Genomic DNA, 20,846 nt, shown 5'->3' with positions numbered 1-20,846 from the left:
AACACCATTTTAATCTTAAATTTGGTTTTTGCCTCCAGTTAATTTGTCAAGTCTAAACACATGCCATCTCCTCAGCAACTGCAAACAGGCCTTTCAGGTTCGGTTCAGGGCAACTCAGATCTATTGCTTTTTCAAGTGTTTTAAAACTTGACTAGTATTGCTGTTACTAGTTCATTTTGGGAGGGAAATTCATCCTAATTCTCATTTCTTTTAGAAACCTTCTAAAGGTGATTCTTGGTTCCTTAGCAATTGAAGACAGTTTGGAGCATGACCTTCCTTAGTCTGGATTTTAAAGCAAAAACAGTTCCAGCCTCTGCAAGTTTAAGGAGAAATATGATTCTTTTGGAGTTGTTACTGTAAGTTTGTTACCCAAATGTTTCCAATTTATATTTAGGACACACCAGAAAAAGTGCACAATAATCATCTGGGGACTTGCAATCACACTTGATTACTGCCGCCTGCTTCAGCAATGTCCCTTAGGTCCCTTAGAACAAAGCTAGGCACCAGTGTTCCATTCCATATGAAATAAAGTACCAGAATCAAAAATAACATTTTTAATGCACTCGGAGAATTGACTTATATTTAAAGAAATCCAATTGAAAATTAGTTTGAAGATGTATAATATGCTCATGAAGCAAAGAAAATAATTGTCCTCAGATTTCTTGGTTTGTTGCCACTCCATCTTCAGATTTTTGTACGAGGTTCTTAAGATAGGAACATAACATTAATTATTTTGCTTTCTCTTATCAGTGCCATATGCAGGCTGAAACTGAACTCTTTCAGTCTGTTAGTCGAATAATATTAGACCTAAGAGGAAAAGCCCGTTGTGTGTATGTATGTAAGCAATGTAATGTATTTTAATTGTGCACCCCAAGTTCTGAGTAGTAAATTGAAATTGTTGACTTAAACCATTAGAGCATGCTATGTAATTAGGATAGTGAAGGTTTTTTAAAAAAAATTTTAATTTTAAACAAAAATAAAAGGCTAGAATTAATTCCATGTCAATCTTTTTTTGTTATTCTTATGATAAACAGGTGTCAATCAAAATTCTGTAGTTATTGATAAAATTTCAGTTACTAATTTATAACTTAGGACTTAGGTAAGTCTCTATACTTGAAAATGGATTAGGAAAATTAATGAGAAAAAGTGATTTATTCTGTTATGTGAGTTTTCAAAACAAAATAAAAATTTAACTTAAAAAAACCCAAAAATATACAGTTCAACAAAGATGATGGAGATGGCCTTAAGAGCACCGTAATCCCAGAATTTGCACATCCCTTGTAGAAACATTGATGTTTTCATTAACATTAGGAAACCACCAAGTACATTGGTCCTATCCAACGCTGCTGAATGGGCTAGACTTGGCATATATCTAGCCAGAAAAGGGAGCCAGAGAAATAAGAATATTTCTTATATAATATATTCTTATAGGGCTGCTCAGCCTCTAACATAGATTATATTAATCAACTTACGGATATTCATACTATAACCTTCCTTTGTTAGATGTCAACTATATTCAGGGATATGTCATTTTCAATACTTGTATTGGTTTAGGATATATGATTTTAAGATATTTCAACACTGTACTAAAACTTTTTTTTTTTTTTTTTTTTTTTAAAGATGAGAGAGAGCATGCATGTGTGCATGGTGGCGTGGCTGGGGGTGGGGGGCAAAGGGTGAGAGAGAATTTTAAGCGGGCTCCCGGTGCAGCGGGGAGCCCGTCTTCGGGGCTCGAGCTCACAGCCTTGAGGACCTGAGCTGAAATCAACAGTTGGATGCTTAATCCACTGAGCCACCCAGGTGCCCTAGCATACTACAGCATTTCAATAAAATCATGGACTTTTACTTTCATTAAAAGAGGAAGAAGGGTGCCTCGGTGGCTTAGTGGGTCAAGCCTCTGTCTTCGGCTCAGGTCATGATATCAGGGTCCTGGAATTGAGTCCTGCATCGGGCTCTCTGCTTATTAGAGAGCCTGCTTCCCCCACTCTCTCTGCCTGCCTCTCTGCCTACTTGTGATTTCTCTCTCTGTGTGTCAAATAAATAAATAAAATCTTTAAATAAAAAAGAAAGAAAACTATATAAAATTGCATGAGTTTTCTTTATAATACAACAGTGAGTTACAGATTTGAAGCATTTAAATAGGCATTTTGGTTCCTTTTTAGCTTTCACATTAAACTTTTCAGTCGTATTCACTCCAAATATATTTATGTTTTTAGTACCAGTAATAATTAGACAAATCAAAATTTTGATTTTGATTAAGCTATTATTTATAACTATTACTTATAATTAACTTTATATGCCATTCTTTTTATACCTTCCATATACCTGAAGTCTAAGCATTTTCTGTTTTAAATAATTTTGTTCGCATATAATAATGTAACGTGTTTTTGATACTGACTTCAGTGATTATGATACAGTCAAGAGAATAGAATACTTTAAGGCTTATCAGTGTACTCAGCTATTTTAAATCTAATTCATCTTTATTTGTTGCCAGTCTTTTAGGATCATTAATTATGGTTTTGCATATACAGCTTTTCTCAAATAATTTAAGAAGACAAATGGAGAAAAGACTGGACTAAAGAAATTTAAAGCTGAATTAGAAGTATAAAGCATAGGAGAGTAATTAAGCTCTTGAAAAGCACTGCTGATACAAGAAATTTCGTGTCATAACTTTTAGTCAAGGTTATAACTTTTAGTCAAGGTTATTTTTAACCTTGACAAACATACACAGAGCTTCGCATATGCCTTTTTTTTTTTTTTATGGTCAGAGATGGCATATAATTTATCTTTGTCTTCCTCGAGGGGTCAGCAGTACAGTGTTTTCTGTGTATGAGCTGCCCAATAAATAAATGACTGCTGAGCAAATAAAGATAGACAATGTAATATTTAATCAATATTTGAGTTTCCTTTTAATCAATTCAATGATTAAAAGTGGAAAAAGAACTCTGAATTTGATACTTAATGCATATTTCTTCTTTTTTTTAATCCTTGTAGTCACCTAATTATCCATGTTCACTGGGGATACAGTTTCAGAAAATGTTAACTTAAACTATCCAGTTAGTAATTTTATGCCTTCTAGCAAAACTTTTACAGCAGTATAATTAGCAACATTGACTACTTGGAGTTTACGTTCTCTGCCATTGTGGAGGTGAAATAGAGATGAATAACTTTTGCACTGTTTAATTTGTTCCAAAGTACTCCAGTATTGATGTTTTAAATTAAACTACACAAATAATACATAAATTTATACTTGTAAAATTTTTTAAATATATGATATAGAGAGTAAAAAGTTATATTCTTTTCATTCATCTTAACCCATTCGACTTTATTAGGTAGCCTACTATCAAGTGTTTTGGATATATCTTTTTGACCACTTTCTATATAACATTTTATATGTATATACTAAACATTTTTACATTTTGTCACTAATTATATTTCAGCATTGATATTTAATATAGCCAATAATGTTACATTTAATCATTACTGAGATTATATCTGTAGAATTCCTTCTTTTATTTGACAGTGTTTCTTATCAGATCTTTCTATAGCAGACCAACCTAATATTTGGTCTTGTAGTCTTAAAGTTAAAAAAGAAAAGGTTCCTTTTGAATCTTTGCAAGAATAAGTTCCACATCAGTAAGTATTACAAAACAATAAGCAAATATAGTAATATTAGTAGCAGGCTAGTAATCTAGGGCAAATTCAGGGTTTTTAAAAAAATTTTTTATTCTCAATGTTGATGAGATCATTTTTTATTTATGTTATTAGTGACAGAATAATTAATTTTATTTTTCTATTCTGATTTCTAACTTTTAGATTAGAATTTTCTAATTACTTAGAATAATTCATTCTATTTTTTCTGTTGTGATTTCTAATAACATTAACATTAAATAAAATAATAATTGGTAGAATTTCAGAATTAGAAGACATTCAATCAGACAATTATGAAGATAATTTACTTCCAGGCTCTTGTTTAACAACAAAATTGAACCCTAAAGTTAAATGATTTACTCCAGGTTGGGAGTGAAGTTACAACTGTGAATCATTCAAATCGAGGTTCTTTCCACTATACCATGCAGTGCCTTCAAGAAATGTTTTAAAGATTTATAAAATACTACATCTTTTATATCCCATTATGTTTACCAAATAAAAACTGTATATAAAAAAGTAGGAAACAAAAGTTTTCATTGTTTTCAGCTTAATGGAGAACATGATGATGTAGCATGTGTACATATTAGATTTTTATGCTGGTGTCAAATGGTAGGGTGCTCTTAAAGATTTCTTAACTGTATGAATGATAAAAAACAGGAACATCAGCTATAATTAAAAGTCTAATATTATGATATTTACTTGTGGGAATTTAATGCAATGTAACTAAGATTAACAACATTTGGAGTGTCAGTAAATGTATTTTTAAGGGTGAACATGCAACAAAATGATACTGAAGTCACCTCACAGAGCTGCAAACTCTTCCAAAAATGGTTTACTAGTGACATCTGCTGGTATAATATGGTAATAAAAATAAAGGTATCTCCTGGAAGTAATTTCATGGAAATTAAGTGTGAGACAAAGAATCTTTGTGGGCAGAATTGTTTTTTTTTTTTTTTAACTATCATTTACACTTACAATTAAAAAAAATTGTGTTTGTGGGTTCCCCTCCCGTTGGCATTTGACCAAATATATTTTTCTCATAACAGTATTGAACCTCTTTAATAAGTTTGGTTTTTTTTTTTTTAAGATTTTATTTATTTGAGAGAGAGAGAGAGTGAGCACGAGCACGAGCAGGGGGAGGTCCAGAGGGAGAGGGAGAAGCAGACTGCCTGCTGAGCAGGGAGCCCAATGTGGGCCTCATCCCAGGACCCTAGGATCGTGACCTGAGCCAAAGGCAGACGCTTAACCCACTGAGCCACCCATGTGCCCTATAATAAGTTTTGTGTCACCTAAGTTTTTTGATATGATGCTGCAGTTTTTTCCTTCCTCTTTGCTGAACCTTGCACATAACCTTGCAAATGTAGATAGTCAATAACTACGGTTGAGTCATACCAGGTATTTACACCATTTATAGCTTGATAGAAAAGTCTAAGTGTACATGAGTTATATTCATTGTATTTATGCACACTCAAAAATAACATATATTGTTATATATATTACATCTATATAATATGTAACTTTATATTAGAGGATGATTTCATTAGGAGGGGAAATGACTTTGGGTTCCCCACCGCCACCCATGGAATTGATTTTCTGCACTATAAAATATAGAGAAATAAACTACACTCAGTCCTTGGATATTTTCTCTCTTGGCACTTATTTCCTAGATTGTATCTAGTCCTATGGATTTAAGATCTACTTATAGAAGAATCACCCTCTTTCTTGACACCCAAACCTGGACAGCAGCCGCTTGCTTCATTAACAGTTCCATTTGTAGATAACATTCATCTCAAACTTACCAGGTGTAAAATAAAACTTTGATTTTCTCCTCGCATCTGTCCCTCCCGTAGTCTTTCCTCCACTTCAGTAAATGGACATTTTATACTTCTGCTTGCTCAAGTCAAAAATACTTCAATAATTTGTAAATTTTCTCTGTCTCTTGTCTACATTCAAACCATCAAGAAATTCCACCAATTCTGCTTTTGAACTACATCTGGAGTCTTAGTAACCTTTCTCTACCTCTACTACTTAATGATCCAGCAAGGCCACAGTCATCTTTCCACTCCTAATTAGCCTCTTTGCTGTTAACCTTGCCTTCCCGAGGTTTGTTTTCCAATGAGCAGCCAGAGATTATCTTAAAATTTAAGACAGGTTTTGTCATTCTTTTGCCCAGAGCCATCCACAGTTTTTTTGTTTTGTTTTGTTTTTGTTTTTGTTTTTGTTTTTTTACTGTGCCTAACTACAAGAACTGTAGACCACGCCTTCCCTCCTCCCTGTGACTGTGACCTTTCCTACTGAGGCTTCACTCCAGCTGCAGTAGCCTACTCTGGTGTTCTTCCCGGCCAGGCAGACTCCTCATCAGGGGCTTTGTGCTTGCTCTTCCTTCGATCAAATACTCTTCCCTCCATTCTGTAAGGCTTCCCATCACATCCTCAAATTTCACCTTGCTGGAGAGGCCCTTCTGGACTACACTACATAAAATAAGAAGCCCGACCCCATTGCTTTCTCCTGTTACGTGTTTGTCGTAGCACTCATCACCACCTGACATATTTACTTGTTTCGTCCTACCTTTCCCTGACCTAGAATGACAGCTGTATGAAAACAGAGATCCCGTATTGTCTGCTGTCACCTCCTTAGCCCTGGGACTAGAGCGTACACATAGTAGGCATTCACTCAGTATTTGTTGAGGAAATCCGTGAGCCTTAAGACCTGAATGCAGAAAGTAATTTGATTTGCATTATAATAACCGAATCTGTTAAATAGTGAGGCACCTTCTAATGGGGTTTGTTCTGTATAAATCTTTCTGCGCGTACCATACTTTTCACATTTAAGTCTGATTACGATAGCGTTTCATAGTTAGGCTAAAGCTCAGACAATACTCTTGGTATCAAAATGCAGAGCGATATTACTATTTTAAAGATTCTTTTTAGGGGAATAATTACTTTTTTGTTCTTTTGACATAGACATCTGACCCTCAATTACATTAACAGACCTTATACACATGAATGGAAAGAAGAATAGCCCCTTTTGAATTCGGGTTAAGACTTTATCAACATGAAGTGCTTCCCACAGGGTTCTGCTGAAAGAACCAAACTTCCATCATAATGAAATTGCAAATTCATTTGTGCATGCCCCTTTTTATTTGAAAGCTACTTTTTGATGTTTGGTCTGCAATTAGATTTATTGTTTAAGGTCACAAATATGCAATCCTGACTAGACCAAGTTGTCAGAATCCTTTATCTATTCAGCATTGCACAAAGATAAATGGCTATCTCTTAACAATAGCATACCAAAGCCAAAATTTGTTCCCACTTGTATATAATCTTTAATCAATCATGCTGCTTTCTGTTTTCCAGTCAATAGACACCTAGCCTTACCCCCTTCACCACCCCACCTATCTAGAAATTGCCCAATTATGGGTTTTAAATTACTGAGAAACACTTTCTTCAGATGGAAAAAGATAACATTCAGATTTAAGAATGTTAATGCTATAATTTTCCCATGCATATTTTTAGCTTTACATATGAATTATTTTGCCTTTACCCTCATTCTGTGTGGGGTGAATAATTATATAGTATGTTAGCTAAATTCTGTGATTACATTTCTCACTGTTAACATGACCGCAGAGTAGATCACGTTGCTTAATTAAAATGAATTCTTAAGAGTTTTTAAAGATTTCTGTGTGCATGAATTAAATTCTTTTCTGAGAGTCTGTGTGTCCTTTCTACATTTACACTTTTTTCAGAAGGACTTCTTATATTTTTATGCATTTCCTTTGTGACCTTTCATATAAAAGGTATACTGAGAGAATCACCCAATTAGATTTGAGGCTGTACTTTTTATCCAAGAATATCCAGTGTCTAAAATTAATATACATTTGGGTATCATCCATCTCTATAGTTTCTCCAAGGGATTCTGATACTAGATTTCCAAGAAGTCTTTAGCAACTTGGTCATACTTATAAAGCAGACCATTAAGACCAGTATAGTAATGTCCCTATTTTAAAATCTTGTTTAAATATTTTTTTGCAGATCTGAGAATCTTTTTTTCTTAATTGTCATGCGGTTTGAACCTTCCCTAAATTAAAAGGAATACACTGTTTCAGAAGGAGATATAAGAGAAAACTAAAGCTTTTAAGTCAGAGGAACTTTTTGATTTTTTTCCCTAAATTCTGACTACGATTTATTTTGTGACCTCTTGGAAATTGCTGCATTTTCCCTGGGCGGGGGGAGGGGAGGCCCTGCCCAGCTATGGAATAGAGAAATACCTGTTCATAGAGGTGTGATATAATTAAATGAAACAACACATATAACGTGCACAAAACAATGCCCAGCAATAGTAAGTACTCAATAAATTTTATTTGAACTCCTGCGTCTGTGCCCTCCCCTTACCCCCATTCTTTCCCCCATGCTATGTTATCCGTTCTCATTGGGCTTACTCAGAAGTTAAAACTATTGAAATAAACCTGAAGCCTTTTTGTGTCTGCCAACTCTATGTTGCTCTGCATTCACTGAATTAGTAAGTAGGGAGAAGTCAGGACCTTGAATTGACCTATTCATAATACCCAGCAGGTGTATGTGGCCTTTTCTTCTTAGCAAATCGCTCCCCCAGGGATTAGGTAAAATGAATATTCCACTCATTTTAAGTCCACATGGAGCCCTTAGAAGGTGTACTTAAATCTCTCTTGGACCTACAAATATGAGAGTTGAGCCTTAAATTATGTTAATTTGACATAGGAAATTTAAATCATCTCCTGTAAGATGGCTTACTTCATTGTTTTATTGCATTTATAAATCTCTTTCTAAATCCCTGTCCTAAAAGTTTCACCTTCTAAAAGTAACCAGTTGCAGAATAAATTTTAATAGCTACTTAATATGCTATTTTGTATCTCAAAAATTGTTACTTTATTATAAATTTTTACTATTTTAGGTGCAAAGATGGGTTGAAAGGATTTACATTCTCCGCTCTTAGGTAAGTAGCTTATTTACCTTTATTTTAAGAGAGAATTTGCAAGTTAACTTTATCAAAAAGTAGTATTACTGCACGTAATTATAATAGATGTTTATCAACTCAGTTTTCTAGCTGAAAGTAATTGCAGAAGTCACAAAGTCACTTCTACGATGCTGTATTAGAAGAGTAATTTATTGGATTTCTTTTCCCCTAAAAATCAGTTAGTCAACAACTACTCTTCTTTTTTTAAGATTTTAAAAATTTATTTATTTGACATGCGGGAGAAGGGAAGGGAGATGGCAAGCACAGGCAGAGGGCGCAGCAGGCAGGGGAGAAGCAGGCTCTCCGCTGAGCAGAGAGCCTGATGTGGGGCTTAATCCCAGGACCCTGAGTTCATGACCTGAGCCGAAGGCAGACACTTAACAAATTGAGCCACCCAGGCGCCCCTCAACAAATACTTTTGGGACTGATTTTGTGCCTCATATACTGAGTGTTAAGAAAGAATTACAAGAACTCTCTTGGAGGAGCATTGGAAAGAGCAAGCTACACATGAATAATAACTGCAGAATGAAGTATGGAATTGTGTGGTACCACATTACAGGCTTCACTAGGACAGGGCTTGTGTCAGACACATTTTGGATCGTAAGCTTCACTAGAGTCACTAGAATCTGCTTTTCGTGCTGTCCACTATTCTCGCCATAGTATTTTGGCAGATGATAGCAGAGAGTGTAGAACTGTTGGTTGGCAGCATTAGCATTGTATTTTATAGTTCACCGAGCCTTTCTGCAGAGGTTCGAAGATTTTCCCAGCAGCTCTGTGAGATGGGTATTTTTATGCCCTTGTGACATGAAGAAGAAATCGAGGCTTAGAGTATTTGACAAATTTAATGTCACACAGTGACTTCATACACTTACTTGAAACCTAATGCTCTTCCAGTTTGAATCATAAATGTTGCCTGTGGTATTCTTCTAAGTACATATAGTAGATGCTTAGTGAAGATTAAATGTGAAGTGTTTGTTATAATAGGAGGAAAAAATGAGGGTAGGCTTTGGTATACCAGAAGATTTCATATGACTGTCTTAATAGGTTATTTTGAGAATCAAAGGAGTTAATGCATGAAAAGTGTTTAGAACTGTTCAGGCACACAGTGGTCGAGAAATTGGCTATTATAGTTTTTATTATTCTTTTGGGGATAAGCCTTAAACTGCATTTGAAAGGTAGCTTTAGAGAAGCTTTAGAAGGGAAGAGGAAGAATCTTCTGGGTAGAAGTGAAAAATGTTAGCAAAAGTATGAAAATTATAAACATGAAATGTGAGGTGTAAGAGTGGGAAAATCAACTTAATTAGTATGAAAAGCTTATTTTAAGGATTCTAAGGTTTTGTGGTTTTGTGGGAGGTTTTTTTGCTTGTTTGTTTGTTTGCTTTTTAAATGATGGTCAGAGCAGGGCCAGATTATGGAAGACCTAAACAGGAAAAAAAAAAAAAAAAAAAGACAAATTTGACTTTGAAGGGTGCCTGGGTCGCTCAGTGGGTTAAAGCCTCTGCCTTCAGCTCAGGTCATGATCTCAGGGTCCAAGATCGAGTCCCGCATCGGGCTCTCTGCTCAGCGGGGAGCCTGCTTTCCCCTCTCTCTGCCTGCCTCTCTGCCTATTTGTGATCTCTCTCTCTCTGTCAAATAAATAAATAAAATCTTTAAAAAAAAATTTGACTTTGAAAAGATGGGCAGTAGAGAGCCACTAAAGGGTTTTGAGCAGGGTAGTTGACATTGTTTCAGAAAGATTAGTCTGGCCACAGTATTTGGGATGGGCACTGTAAAAGAGAGAATCAAAAGGAAGAAAGATGAAGTGGTAAGGACTGGGATTTGGGTGTCAGTGGAGGATTAAAGAGAAACAGGCAAGGTTGTGACTGGCGTGAAAGAAAATGAAGACCTACTGACTCATATTTTCCTTCTTCCTCTTTCCCTCTAATCCTTGCTATGAGCTGAAAACCTAAGTAAGTACCTGAAAAAAGGTGCTATTCAAAGAAAATCAGATGGCATGCAAGGAAACTAGTTTGGGAGGGGACAGATTGAGGCCACTGTGTGAATAAGAATTTGGCTGTGGAAACTCTGTGGTAACAGTAACTAAGTCATAATACACAGCAGTAATTTTTTCACATTATATTCTTCATTAAAAGATCATGAGACATTTTAGAAAACAACTTGTTGTTGCAGTGGCTATTCAGGACTCTGTGTTATGTCAGAAACTTTTATAACAAAACCCAAAGTTGACTTTCCTAAGAAGAAAACTTTGCCTTTCCCCCCGTGTCTCTCCATAGGCTCCCAGAATCCTTACAGAAACTTTTGTGTCTCTTCATCACATCCACTTAAAATAAGGGGCTGGATTGAATTGTTTGCACTTAGAATTTACTCTGTATTATAGGAAGACATTCTGGAAAAAAAAGATTATTAATTCTTGCTAATTTAGTAGAAGTTATGAGAGCAGATAGAAAGAAAGAGTTGAGGATAGAGTCAAAGGCTAAGAACCAGTTCAGGAGCCTTATGGTATACTAAACCTGCATCAACATAGTTTAATAGTTAGAAGTATATAGACAGCTTGGTGATTAAGAACCCAGGCTTTAGAGGCAGACAGTTTTTTGGGGTTCATGTAATTACTGTTCTTGGCTGTGGTCAAAGGTTTTTTCATGCTAACGCTCATGGAAATGATGGCACCTGCTTCATAGTATTGCTATGAGGATTAAATGACTTAATATCAATACTGTCCTATCATATAGAAAATGCTCACTATTACTGTGTTTGCTCATTCTAAATGTATTAATTAAATTTTTACTATCTGCCAGACACTATACCAGTCCCTGGGGTGTTATAGCAAAAGATGTATAGAGTCTCACAGACCCCACATTTTAGTGGGGGATGCAAACCGTGAACAAGGTGCTTCCACTACTGGGGACTTATTGGGCCTTGAAAGCACAAAGGAAGGATTGCTCACTCACTCCAGCTTGTACAGGGACAGCTTCTCCAAGGAAGTGACCTCCGATTTGAGATGGTCAGTCCTGGCCAGAAGAGGAACAGTGTTACAGACAGCATGAGAGAGATGATTATATCTGTTCTAAAATAGTTTTTGTCTTGTTTGTAAAGAACAGTAGTACAGATCTTGAACTCTGCATGAACACCCATGATTAAGAACAAAATTCTTTTGGAATAACAGCTACCGGGACTGCACAGCTGCCACCTTGTGACAATCTCATTACATGCCCGTTATGATTTAATAAGCTAGATGTTTTACCAAGTTTGTCCGAATGAGATGGGATTTGTTGGTAGTAATAGCTTTTTCCACCTCTCTTTTCTGATTGTTGACATTTCCTTACTCTATTTGTCATAGGTCCCATGTTCTAGAACCTTAGTGTAGAATTACTGATCCCTTGTTTTTATTTGCATTTTATGGTATTTTCTGAAAGTTCAGCAGGTAGAGTTCTCTTAAGAAAGCTTAGTTATTCTTTATTAAGAGCCATGAGTCTTATAGTGAAGGTACAAACAGCAAAAATGAAAACTAGTACAGGATACTGATTGAATGATCCTCCCTCCCTCCCTCCCTCTGTCCCTCCTTCCCTCCCTCCCTCCCTTTCTCTCTCTCTCTCTCTCAGTGTCTGGGAAAAAATATTCCAGTTTTGATGAGATAAGAGTAGTGTCTTTCCCCAGATATTAGATTTTTCAAAAGAGAAATAACTAGATTGGAATAACATTGAACTTAAGGTTTTCTAATGAAATTATGTGAGAATACATGGATCTTGACCATTTTATGATTCTCATTCTTTAGTTCTCTCCATTTCCCTGAATATCTTTATATGACCTAATACTACATTGCGGCTATTATGACTCAGAGTGACATGAGATACAATTTTATACTGAAAAATGAGGACCTCACCTCATTCAGTTGTAACTATTAGTAGAATTTAGACAAAAACAGAATTTTTGTGATTAACTAGTAGACCCAAGTAAATATTTTGCCTGCTTTTTTGCTTGAAAAAAACTTTTAAGATGTGTAATATCTTTAAAAAATGGTAACTTGGGGCACCTGGGTGGCTCAGTGGGTTAAAGCCTCTGCCTTTGGCTCAGGTCATAATCCCAGGGTTCTCGGATTGAGCCCTGCATCGGTCTCTCTGCTCAGCAGGGAGCCTGCTTCCCTTCTTCTCTCTCTCTCTGCCCGCCTCTCTGCCTACTTGTGATCTCTCCCTGTCAAATAAATAAATAAAAATCTTTTAAAAAATTAAAAAAAAAAATGAAAAGCAGTAACTTAAGTTAAAAGGGTGAATCATAAAAAGGTTATGCTGTATTTTACTTGGTTAATTTGATTTTGAAATACCTGCATTTTGGGGAAGCTTGGGAAGATGTTGGAGTAGGAGGACCCTAAACTCACCCCATCCCATCTTGACAACTAGCTATCACTCACATCTTTGGATTGTTCTCTAGTGTATTTACACTAGAGAACAATCCAAAGATGGGCAGGACAAACTTCACAACTAAATGTAAAGAAGCTGCATCTGAGAGGGATGCCTGGGTGGCTCAGTAGGTTAAGCCTCTGCTTTCAGCTCAGGTCATGATCTCAGGGTCCTGGGATCAAGCCCCACAATGGGCTCTCTGCTCAGTGGGGAGTCTGCTTCTCACTCTCCCTCTGTGCTTCCCTCCCCCGATAAATAAATAAATAAAATATTTAAAGAGAAAAAAAAAAGAAGCTATATCTGAGAGGTTACAAAGGGTAGAAATAGTTGGGTTGGGAGCTGCCCATAGGATGGGAGTAGCTGTGGGTGTAGAGAGGGGAAAGAAACTATCTCTCACACTAGGGAGCCCAAACCAGAAGACAAACCCCCATAACATCTGGCTTTGAAAACCATAAGGGCTAAATTCCATGAGTTTGTATAAACAGCAGAAGTTGGAATGTGGAGCTTAAAAAGTCAGCTGACTCAGCACTGGGCAAGATGGGAGAGTGAGTGATAGCTGGGTCCCACCCTTAAAGAGACAGCAGCCGATGGTGAGGCAATATAAAAATGAGAGTTTGCACAGTGCCTGGGACAAACAGGAGGAAGATCTGTTTATACTGATTTTGAGTGTGTTGGGGGACTTCTGGGAACAAAGGAGCTGGCAGGCACCATTTTCCTCCCCTGCTGCCCAGCTTAAACACAGGGCCACCTGTGGGAGGCACTGTGCAGACACTTGCTACCTAACCTGCTAGCAGTATGCCTTGCCCATGTGTTCTGCTGAGGACTGGTGCACTCCAAGCCTGCTGAGCTCAGCACTGAGCTCAGGACCTTTTGCTAACACCATTGCCCTGCCCCCAAGCTCTCCTGCAGTCATGCCTCCTCAGAGCTTACTGCCTGTGTCTCACTAACACCACAGAGAGCAAGGGAAGCCCACAATAGGTACATAGTCAATGAAGATGTCTGGACTGAAAGAGAAAGTGACCCAGACACAACACAAACAACACAAAATAGGAGATTCCCCTGAAGTGCCAGGTTCTGGTGAACAGGGGACACTGTGCTGCAAAGTACTACAGGACCTCTTCCTCATGAAGCCACTACTTTCAAGAGCAGAAAGTGTAACTGACTTTCCTAACACACAGAAACTGACACAGAGAGATAGAAAAACAAGGAAACAGAGGAATTTGTCCCAAATGAAGAAACAGGACAAAATCACAGCAGGAGATTAAGTGAACAGAAAAAAGTAACATGTTTGATAGAGAATTTAAAATAATTATCATAAAGATATTCAGTGGACTTCCGAAAAGGGTGGAGGACATCAGTGAAACTCTTGACAGAGATTAAAAATAAGGTATCAGAGGTGAAAAACTCAATAAATAAAATTAAAAATACAATAGATGGAATAAACAGTAGCTATAGGAAGCAGAGGAACCTATAAGGGATGCGGAGGATAAAGTAATAGAAAGCAATCAAGCTGAACAGGTGAGATAAATAAATACTACATAATGAGAATAGCCTTAGAAAATTCAGTGATTCCATGAAGTGTAATAGCATTCACATTATAGGGATCTCAGGAGGAAAAGATAGAGAAGGTGGGGGATGGGTAGAAAATGTATTTGAGGAAGTAATAACTGAAAACTTCCCAAATCTTGGGAGGGAAACCGAGATCCTGATTCAGGGGCAGAGAGATCCACCCGTTAGGATTCAAACTAAGGTGGTCCACACCAAAACATCTAGTAATTAAAATGGTAAAAAATAGTGTTAAAGAAAGAATTTAAAGATTGCGAAATAGAAGAATACTGTTATATACACAGGAAACCCCCCAAGGCTATCAGCTGATTTTTCAGCAGAAACTTTGCAGACCAGAAGGGACTGGTATGATATATTCAAAGTGCTCAAAGGGAAAAATCTGCAGCTACGAATATTCTACCCAGCAAGGCTGACATTCAGAATAGAAGGAATTTCCCAAACAAACAAAAGTTAAAAGAATTCATGACCACTAAGCCAGCCCTGTAAGAAATTTTTTTTGTAAGAGGAAAACAAGAATCATAAGTAAGAGTAAGAAAAAGCAGGAAGTGCAAAAGCAATAAAAAAAAATAAGTATTTCTATAAAAATCAGTCAAGAGAAGCACAAAATAAAAGGATATAAAATATGATACCACGTATCTGAAATGTGGAGAGGAGAGGAGTAAAGAATGAGTTCAAAATTAAGCAACCATTAGCTGAACATTGACTGCTATATCCAGAAGATGTTATATATAAACCTAATGGTAACTACAACTCAAAAACAGTAATAAATTTGTAAAAAATAAAGAATAAGGGATCCAAATATTTCGCTAAAGAAAGCCAGCAAATCATAAAAGAAGATAGCAAGAGAAGAGAGGAACAGAGAAGAACTATAAAAATAACCATAAGTGAAGTAACAAAATGGCAATAAGTACATGCATATCAATAATTACTTTGAATATAAGTGCACTAAATGCTCTAATCAAGGCACATGGTGACAGAATGGATAAAAGCAAGACCCATGTACATGCTACCTGCCAGAGGCTCATTTCAGACCTAAAGACACATGCAGACTGAAAGTAAAGGGATGGAGAAACATTTATTGTCCAAATGGAAGTGAAAAGAAACCTGAGTAGCGACTTATATCGACAAAATAGACTTTTATGCAAGGGCTGTAACAAGGGACAAAGAAGGACACTGTATAATCATAAATAGTACAATCCAACAAGAGGATATAACAATTATAACTATTGGGGCACCTGGGTGGCTCAGTGGGTTAAAGCCTCTGCCTTAGGCTCAGATCATGATCCCAGGGTCCTGGGATTGAGCCCCACATCGGGCTCTCTGCTCGGCAGGGAGCCTGCTTCCTCCTCTCTCTCTGCCTGCTTCTCTGTGATCTCTGTCTGTCAAATAAATAAATAAAATCTTAAAAAAAAAAAGAAACAATTATAAATATTTATGAGCCCAACATGGGAGCATCCAAATAAATACATATAGCAGTTAATAACAACATAAAGAAACATAAAGAAAATTATCAGTAGTATTACAATAATAGAGGACTTCCAACACCTCACATACATCAATGGACAGATATCCCAGTAGAATATCAGCAAAAAAGTAGTGTTGTTGTTTTTTAAGATTTTATTTATTTATTTGACAGAGAGATCACAAGTAGGCAGAGAGGCAGGCAGAGAGAGGGGGGGAGGCAGACTCCCCACTAAGCAGAGAGCCTGATGCAGGGCCCGATCCCAGGACCCTGAGATCATGATCTGAGCTGAAGACAGAGGCTTAACCCACTGAGCCACCCAGGTGCCCCCAAAATAGTGGTTTTCGAATGACACATTGGGCCAGATGGATCTAACAGATATACTCAGAACTTTCCATTCTAAGACAGGAGAATATAGACTCTTTTCAAGGGCACATGGAACAGTCTCCAGACTAGATCACATATTAGGCCAAAAAACAAGTATCAACAAATTCAGAAAGATTGAATTAATAAAAATACATGTTTTCTGACCACAATGCTTTGAAACTAGATACCAAGCACAAGAAAAAAAAACATGAAAAGCACATAAATACATGGAAGTTAAATAACATACTACTAAACAATGAACGGGTCAACCAAGAAATCAAAGAAAAATGCATGGAAACAAATGAAAATGCAAACACAGTAGTCCAAAATCTGGGATACAGCAAAAGCTGTTCTGAAAGGGAAGTTTATAGCAATATAGGCCTACCGTAAGAAGCAAGAAAAATCCTAAATAAATAACCAATCTAACCTTACATCTAAAGGACTAGAGAAAGAACAACAAACAAGACCACAAGCCAGTAGAAGGTAGGAAATATTAAAGATTAGAGCAGAAATAAACAAAGTAGAAACTAAAAAATCAGTAGAACAAATCAATGAAACCAGTAGCCAGTTCTTTGAAAAGATCAGCAAAATCAATAAAGCTTTACCCAGATCCATAAACAAAGAGGACTCAAATAAATAAAATTAGAAATGAGAGGGGAGAAATAACAACTGACTGCACAGAAATACAAAAAGATTGTAAGAGAATGTTAACCTATGTCCCAGCAAACAAAAGTCCAGGACCAGATGGTTTCACAGGTAAATTCTACCAAATGTTTAAAGAAGAGTTAACAGCTGTTCTCAAACTATTACAAAAAATAGAAGAAGGAAGACTTCATAATTCATTCTCTGAAGCCAACATTACCCTGATACCAAAGCTAGATAAAGACACTACAAAAAAAGAGAAATACAGGCCAATATCTCTTTCTGAATATAGATGCAAAAATTCTCAACAAAATATTAGCAAACTGATCCCAATGATACATTAAAAATTCATTCACCAGAATCAAGTGGAATTTATTCCCAGGATGCAAGGATGGGTCAGTATTCACAAGTCAGTCAGTGTGATTCATCACATCAATATAAGAAAGAATAAAAACCAAATGATAATTTCAATGGATGCAGAAAAAGCATTTTACAATAAAGAAGTCCATTCATGATAAAAATCCTCAACAAAGTAGGATTAGAGAGAACACCTCAACATAATAAAGGCTGTAAATGAAAAACCCACAGCTAACATAACACTCAATGGTGAAAAACCGAGAGCGTTTCCCCTAAGATCAGGAACAAGGCAGGGATGTCCACTCTCACCACTCATATTTGACATAGTACTGGAAGTCCTAGCCACAGTGATCAGAAAAGAGGAAGGAATAAAAGGCATCCAAATTGGTAAGGAAGAAGTAAACCTTCCTCTATTTGCATTTGACATGATACTATATATGGAAAACCTTGAAGACTCCACCAAAAAACTACTAGAACGGATAAATGAATTCAGTAAGATTGCATGATACCACATCAACATACAAAAATTCATGGTATTTTTATATACTAATAATGAAACAATAGAAAGAAACTAAGAAAGTGATCCCATTTACAGTTGCACCAAAAGTAACAAAATATCTAGGAATAAACTTAACCAAGAAGGTGAAAGCCTTGTACCCTGAAAACTATAAAACATTGATAAAAGATGTTGATGTTTGCACACAAAACAGTGGAAAGATTGTGCTCATTGATTGGAAGAACAAGTATGATAAAAGTATCCATACTACACAAATGTACACAATCTGCAGATTTAATGTAATTCATATAAAAATACCAACAGCATTTTTCACAGAACTAGAACAAATAATCCTAAAGTTTGTATGGAGCGACAAAAGACCCTGAATAGCCAAAGCAATTTTGAAAAAGAAAAGCAAAGCTAGAGGTGTTACAATTCCAGACTTCAAGTTACACTACAAAGCTTTATTAATCAAAACAGTATGGTACTGGCACAAAAATAGCACATAGATCAATGGGACAGAATAGAAAACCCGGAAGTAAATTCACAATTATATGGTCAGATAATCTTGGACAAGTCAGGAAAGAATATCCAATGGGAAAAAGACAGTCTCTTCAACAAATAGTGTTGAGAAGATTGGACAGCTACATGCAAAAGAATGAAACTGGCCCACTGGCTTACATCATACACAAAGCTAAATTCAAAATGGGTTAAAGACCTAAATGTGAGACACAAAACCATAAAAATCCTAGAAGAGAGCACAGGCAGTAACTTCTCTGACATCAGACATAGCACCTTCTTCCTAGGTATGTCTCCTGAGGCAAGGGAAGAAGCAAAAGCAAAAATAAAACTATTGGGACTACATCAGATAAAAAGCTTCTGCACAGGAAAGGTAATAATCAATAAAACTAAAAGACAGCCTATGGGATGGGAAAATATATTTTGCAAATGACGTATCTGATAAAGATTAGCATCCAAAATATGTAAAGTTAAATAACTCAACACCAGAAAAACAATTCAATTTAAAAGCGGGCAGACAACATGAACAGGCATTTCTGCAAAGAAGACATCTAGATGTCCAATGGACACATGAAAAGATACTCACCATCAGTGATCATCAGGAAATGCCAGTCAAAACTACAATGAAATATCACCTTAACACCTGCCAGAATGGCTTAAATCATCAACACAGGAAACAACAGGTGTTGGCAAGGGTATGGAGAAATAGGAACCCTCTTGCACTGTTTGTGGGAATGCAAACTAGTGCCGCCATGCTGGAAAACAGTGTGGAGATTCCCTACGAAGTTGAAAATGGAACTACCCTACAATCTAGTAATCGCAGTGCTGGGTATTTACCTCCAAAATACAGAAACGCTAATTCAGAGAGATGCATGTACCCCCATGTTTATTGCAGCATTATTCACAATAGCTAAATTATGGAAGTAGCCCAAGTGTCCATCAGTAGATGAATGGATAAAGAAGAGGTTTTATATATATATGGCTGCTTCCATAATTTAGCTATATATATATATATGAATATTATTGAGCCACAAAAAGTGAAACTTGCCATTTGAAACAACATGGCATGGACCTACCAAGTATAATGCTAAGCAAAATAAACCAACTAGAGAAAGACAAATAACATATTATTTTACATATATGTGGAATTTAGGAAATAAATGAACAAAGGAAAAAAATGAGAGAGACAAAAGAAGAAACAGACTCTTAACTATAGAGAACAGATTGATGATTACCAGAGGGTAGGTTGGTGAGGGGATGGGTGAAATAGGTGAAGGGGATTAATAGTACACTTGCCTTGTTGAACACTGAATAGTGTATGGAATTTTTGAATCAGTGTATGGTATACCTGAAACTAATATAACACTGTGTATTAACTATGCTGAAACTAAAATAGAAAACTTAATAGAAGAATTTGCATTATTAAAGAAATGGCTGTCAACATTTTCTAAGTATTCAATAGATTTTGAAAGCCTATATTTATAAAGGATAAGATTTTATGCAAATTTTGAAAAACGTTATTTTAAATGATATGGTACTCTCCAGAATGTATTTGTATACTAACAGAATCAGGGCATTTTTTTTTTTTAATTGTCTTTTTCCTTTTTTTTTTAAAGGTGAAAATGCCTCACTCACATTGTGCTCTTTTCTTTAGGTTTATAGTAGGGAAGGAAGAAATTCCCACACATTCTTATTCACCAGAAACAGCATATGCAAAAGTGGAACAAAAGACAGAGAAACATGAAGAAAAGCCTAGAAGAATGAATATAATTGCTCTAATCAGGAAACTTGTGGATTCAGTGTAAGTTTTTTATCTTGATATTTAGCACACTTTACTGTTTTATATGATATTTGTACTCTGCCAAGGTGTTTTTGTTTTCTTTTGAGTAATGATATATTTATCACTATATATACATATCATTATATATACATATCATATATATATTTATATATATATATATTTATACATATATATAAATATATGTATATTTATTTATATATATATATATATTTTTTTTTTCTTTTTACCAGAAACAGTGCATAGAGTTTTATAAAAGGCACATAATGGCAATGTTACTTATTATTCTTGTCTGGCCTATAGAACATCATATGCCTTTGAATTAGATTTATATGAACTTGTAATAGTTTTCTGTGTCAAACTAGACACAGTTGCAGGAGACCAGAATGGGGAACTTTAGGAAACAGGTTAATATGTGCTAATCAGATATGCCACATGTGGAAAAGAGAAAGAAAAGTTCTGGGACACATTCAAGAAGATACAGAAATGATAAGGAGCAAATCTTACATAAAGGTTTTTGTTAAGAGTAGAAATTTTCAGGGCTTTGGAAATTGAATAAAACATCTTTATTTGTGTGTTATACAAAGAAGTCTGAGTTTCATA

At 35.9% G+C, this 20,846-nt stretch overlaps 1 protein-coding gene across 1 annotated transcript in view; it reads left to right on the top strand.

The window, feature by feature from the left end:
• The window catches only part of LOC111154462 (transmembrane protein 135), a 254,675-nt gene that overhangs the window by 213,159 nt on the left and 20,670 nt on the right, over positions 1-20,846 (top strand). The window contains exons 7-8 of the mRNA XM_022514068.1: positions 8,581-8,622; positions 20,100-20,246. Coding sequence (XP_022369776.1) covers positions 8,581-8,622; positions 20,100-20,246 — 189 coding nt within the window. The remainder of the gene's footprint in view (positions 1-8,580; positions 8,623-20,099; positions 20,247-20,846) is intronic.

Source organism: Enhydra lutris, unplaced genomic scaffold (assembly GCF_002288905.1).
Source record: "Enhydra lutris kenyoni isolate GAN:26980312 unplaced genomic scaffold, ASM228890v2 scaffoldscaffold37, whole genome shotgun sequence".
In the NCBI taxonomy this organism is placed as follows: Eukaryota; Metazoa; Chordata; class Mammalia; order Carnivora; family Mustelidae; genus Enhydra; species Enhydra lutris.
The sequence above is the reverse complement of the archived record's forward strand: the minus strand, read 5'-3'. Positions and strand labels throughout refer to the sequence as shown.